At 35.1% G+C, this 5,000-nt stretch overlaps 1 protein-coding gene across 2 annotated transcripts in view; it reads left to right on the top strand.

The window, feature by feature from the left end:
• Positions 1-5,000, top strand: part of EPHB1 (EPH receptor B1) — a 1,597,777-nt gene that overhangs the window by 1,375,418 nt on the left and 217,359 nt on the right. For both annotated transcript variants that reach the window (XM_044070446.1, XM_044070447.1), the window contains exon 13: positions 445-660. In XM_044070446.1, coding sequence (XP_043926381.1) covers positions 445-660 — 216 coding nt within the window. The remainder of the gene's footprint in view (positions 1-444; positions 661-5,000) is intronic.

The following is a 5,000-nucleotide window of genomic DNA, read 5'->3' as shown; positions in this document are numbered from 1 at the left end:
TTTCAGGTGTAAAAAATCCAGTTCCAATGGAAATTTCACCGTACCATTAACCAGTAACAGAGTCCACTAAAGATGCATTCTGATAACCAGCCATGTTTTACATGCATTTATTGTCCAACTATGTAGCAGCATTTAGTCACAGGACAATGTTATATTTAAAAACATATAAAGAAAACATTTGGAATATTGAGATAAAGTAATATAAGAAAAATTATTTTTGTCTTTTTGCTTTACCTTGTCTACTGACATATTCCATTCCAGTAGTAAAATTGCTTATTTAATATCTGTTGCTTTGTTTACATGGTTCTGTTTTATGTCTTTGGCATGTGTAACTTCTTAATGTGCATTTGTTAATGGAATTTCCAGTGAAAAGCAGGCAGTCTAGAAAAATTCTCTGTTTAAGAAAGCAAACTAAAATAAAAGGCCTGTTTTTATCCTTTCTAGCAAAATGACGGACAGTTCACTGTGATCCAGCTGGTCGGGATGATGCGTGGGATTGCAGCAGGAATGAAGTACCTGTCGGAGATGAACTATGTGCATCGTGATCTCGCAGCTAGGAACATTCTGGTTAATAGTAACCTTGTCTGCAAGGTGTCTGACTTTGGGCTCTCACGGTATTTGCAAGATGACACCTCTGACCCCACCTACACAAGCTCCTTGGTGAGTGTTTTGTAGTTAAGAATTTTAAACATAAAAATAGCAGAAAGAAAATACATGGCATATGTAGTAATATTAGAGTTTGAATATGTATTGCTTGTTTTAGTTTCATCCCATACTTTCTTCCATATTTCTCATATCAATAATCAGTTGCATCATTTAGTGCTAGTGTTGGACTATACAGAGTCTGAGAAGTGCCACCTTCATTACTTTTAACAGTCTGTCTCCCATTAACTATGGCAATGCAGGAAGATGATGCAAGACTGTAACAGTTATTACATCATACCCGCTTCTTAGAGGAGGGAAGTATAGACAGGTTTCAAAGTCTACAATGATCCCAATGTTTGCAGTTGAGTAACATTTGATGAGAAAGAGAGAGAGAGAGAGACAGAAACTTTATTAGGTTTCTAATGTAAAGGTGAGAGCTGAAAAACCATGTCCACTAACTGAAAGTCTATAACAGCGGAATCAAACAGATAAGGAATAAACATTACAGTATTATAGGACCCCTGCCGTTATATAGGTAGTTCAGTGCCTTGCAGAGTCCAAACCATGTGGGTACAGCTTAGTCATTTAGAAAGTGGAGGACGCCTTGTATTTCTGGATTGGACTGATGCTGTGTGTGCCCATCTGCAGCATTTATGTGAGTTAGTATTCAAAGCATTAAATAGTAACTAATGTTTTCATCTACTGTACCATTGTTTTCATTTTAATTCATACTTATTTCCCATTTCTCATTCCACTGTAGTAGGAATAACCTGTGTAAACTGTTTCTTACCTGTCTTAACAGATGAATATTTCGATCCTGTAGGATTATGGTAGGAAACTATGTGCAGCAAAACCAATGTATTTTTGTTAAGGACACAGTGAACAAAGTATGGTTCTATATAAAGTGGTGCTGAAAATGAAATCAGAAAAAAATTATCCCAAAGTTTTGTTTCCTATAAGAAAATGTCTCTTTAAATATAATTTCTTTAATGGTATATCATTTCAATATATGTGCAAAGAACAGGCTCAAGGTGGACTTTTCATTGTGCTGGTGGGAAAACAAAGACAATTCTGTCCTAACAGTTTTCATTTTAAAGTAATCTGGAGAACTTTTAGCTTATTAGTTAAGAAAAATTGGAAAAATGAAATTACTCCCTCATAAAATATATACATACCTTTAAACTGTCAAGATTTTTGCAGACATTCCATATTTTTGCTTCACATTTTGGGTCTGTTCCTCATAAAATTTGTGTTTTTTTGGCAAATCACAGAGGACTGAAGTCACTAAGTAATGACATATATTTGAGTTTCAGACTTCATATACTTCAGAAAATGCATGCAAAACCTGTCATTCTAGGCACTTTCTAAGTTTATAAGAACAATATTTAAAATGTATCTTTATTTTTGGGCCTTTGTCCCACTATTATTTTACGCTTTGTACAGAATGTTTGAGCTAAGAGGTTGAGAGGTTTAAATATATTAATAAAGTGTATGTCAAAACCGAGTTATTTACTACCAAGATGAGAATAAACACAATATTACTTCTGAATATAACTATTAGTTAAGCTTTTTGTTAAAAAATATTGAGTTTTATCTTTTTTGTTCTTCTTTTAATAACAATTACAAATTATTTTATTTAATTTGATATAGACATCCTTGTAAATACTTTTGGTGTGTGTATTTTTCTTCTACATTAATAGTCTATCCTCCAACCTCCCACAAGCTAATGTCTAGTTTTACATAGATGACATAATCTTATTTAGGACTCAAAAGGAAATATATTGCTTAAGTTCTGTAACCAATCTGACTTTTACAAGCCTTTGGAATTGACTGTCACATAAGAAATTACAAATTAATGTTAAGATATCCAGCCTTATACTTCTCCCAATTACTAATAAACTAACCAAGGCGCATCTTAAGACATTAGACATTTACATCCCTCAAAGCTGCATGGCTTCAGAGCAATGCTACTCAGGTATACTCATTGGCTAGACTATGTCTTTCCGTCCTCATTATTGAGCTACAAAGTCAAAAGGCTCTTCAACAACTTAAAAGTAGCAAATACATTTTCTGATATCCTCACTTCATAAGGAAGAAGAGCTATCCTTCTTGGTAATCTTATTCCCAGTTTAGAATTGGGACTTCCCATATTTGCATTTAGCTCCACTCAAACATCATCAATACTCCCAAAGACAGAAAGCAGAACTCTCAGGTATGTCCAGCCTTACATTTGAGAGTACTTAGCTGCACTACATTACACAAATCTAATTGGTTGCCCTTCAAACAAAGGGCCTCTTGTTTACTTATTACTTTAACATTTAAACACCCTTGTAACTCATATCACCCACCACTGAATAATAAATTACTCTAACTTCATGGAATGTTCCCTTAGGAACCATGATAGCTTCCTGATACATAATTCTTCTTACTGACTTGACCTGGGGGAAAATGCATTCTCTAAACTTACTTCGTTTATCTGGAAAAATCTCCCTCCTTCTGAACTAAAGCTCTGAAAATAAAAAAAACATTGCATTTTTATTGTTGCCCTTGTTTGTGTGCCTTACCAGTGGATGATTTTTTATGTCTGTGTACTGAATGTCATCTAGGCTTTTGACATGTTGACCAAACTCTTGCAGGAGAAGGATCTCAATATTTCCCCCTGGATGGATGACTAGCTACTAGTGGCTTCACTGATAAACTTCTGGTAGCATTCATAGAGGATTGCATACTGTTTTCTTCAGAGTGGAGCTGTTTTCTCTCCAGTATTGGTCATTTCTGCCACAGATAGGATCCAGGTGGACAGGAATCTGGCAAACCAGGAAGGATAAATTGCAGGGTCTTGGACTTTATGCTTCTGTAATATTTGGACTTGATGGATGCCATAGTGTACATAGAGCTGTTTGAATTTTAATTTGTGGATGTTGTATTGAAGTATAAGGCGTCAAAGTCTGCAGAGAAATTACATTCATATAAAACACCTCCTGGTGTCAAATCATTTTTGTGGGTTCCAGATGTGCTGGATAGTTATACTCACCTTGCAAGTGGGCCTAACATTCCTACTGCCAATCCTTACTGAACTTAACTCAGAAGCTTCTGCTGAAAATTTTCAGAATGGAGTAGAAACAAGGAGGAATCTAATCATAATTCCACCATTATATTTCCCTTGTAAGTTAGCTGATATCATAAGAATATTATGTTCTGTGTTTGTGGTGTAACACTCCATGTAGACTAAAGAAAATTATCTATAATCTACATTTAATTGTCTGTTACAGGTGGCTTATTGATGATATAAGGAACCTCTCTACTAAAATCACATTACAAACAGTTCTAGCTTCCTCTGTTAAAAATCTCCTAGTAAAACATTTGTCTCCTAACAATCTTCCTGCAGAACATCTTAAAATGTCAGAAGATACCAAGACTTACCAGTTGTATATATTAATAAACAGATATATTATGGAGTCTCATGTTCCTACCTTTTGAAAAAAAAAATCATACAGTATTCTTTTACACAAGGATGGAAGCACTAGTGATTTTTCAAACTTTTGGCCAATTGTTATTCTGTCTCCTCTATGCAAAAATCATGAAAAATGCATCCACAGATAAACTTTCCATCACCTACTAGACCATCAGCTTATCACCCCCATTCAACATGGATTTCATCCAGACCATTGTACCACCACCGCCCTTCAAATCTTTGTTGACATTATTAACAAACAAAAAACAATGGGCCCCTGCATTCCATTATATTCCCTGACTTGTCCAAAGCTTTTAATACTGTCTCACAACCCAAATTAATTCAACAACTGTCTTTTCTTGGTCTCTCTCCATCATCTTTACAGTGGTTTAACAGCAACTTGTCAAGCTTGCCTCACTCTATCAAAATGTCAGACTGTCTTCTCATTTTTCCTACCAATCACGGTTGGGATTCCCCAAGGATACTTCCTAGGTTCACTCTTTAACATCTTCATAAACAACATTCATACAATGTCTAAGCCTCTTTAATCCAATACGCAGATGACACATCCCTCATCTGCTCTGCACAAAGTCTGTCTAGTCGTTATCTAATAACCCGGCAATCAATCACTTCAGTTAAATCTTGACTTAGTACCTCAAGGCTCCTCCTAAGCATAAATAACAAAAAGCTAGTTCTATTTATCACTAATACACATAATCTAGTCAAAGAAGCTTCCACCATTACCTCACTAAATAACACTAAGCTTCACACACTAAATTATTATGCATCATCATATATGTTAACCTCGAGTATAACCTAAATATATATACATCATATTTTCAAAAGGACCAACAGAAATTGGGAACACTGTGTAGGGCCAAAAATTCCCTCATTGATAGCA

This window comes from Protopterus annectens, chromosome 4.part1, assembly GCF_019279795.1.
Source record: "Protopterus annectens isolate FY-2018-M chromosome 4.part1, PAN1.0, whole genome shotgun sequence".
In the NCBI taxonomy this organism is placed as follows: Eukaryota; Metazoa; Chordata; order Ceratodontiformes; family Protopteridae; genus Protopterus; species Protopterus annectens.
The sequence above is the reverse complement of the archived record's forward strand: the minus strand, read 5'-3'. Positions and strand labels throughout refer to the sequence as shown.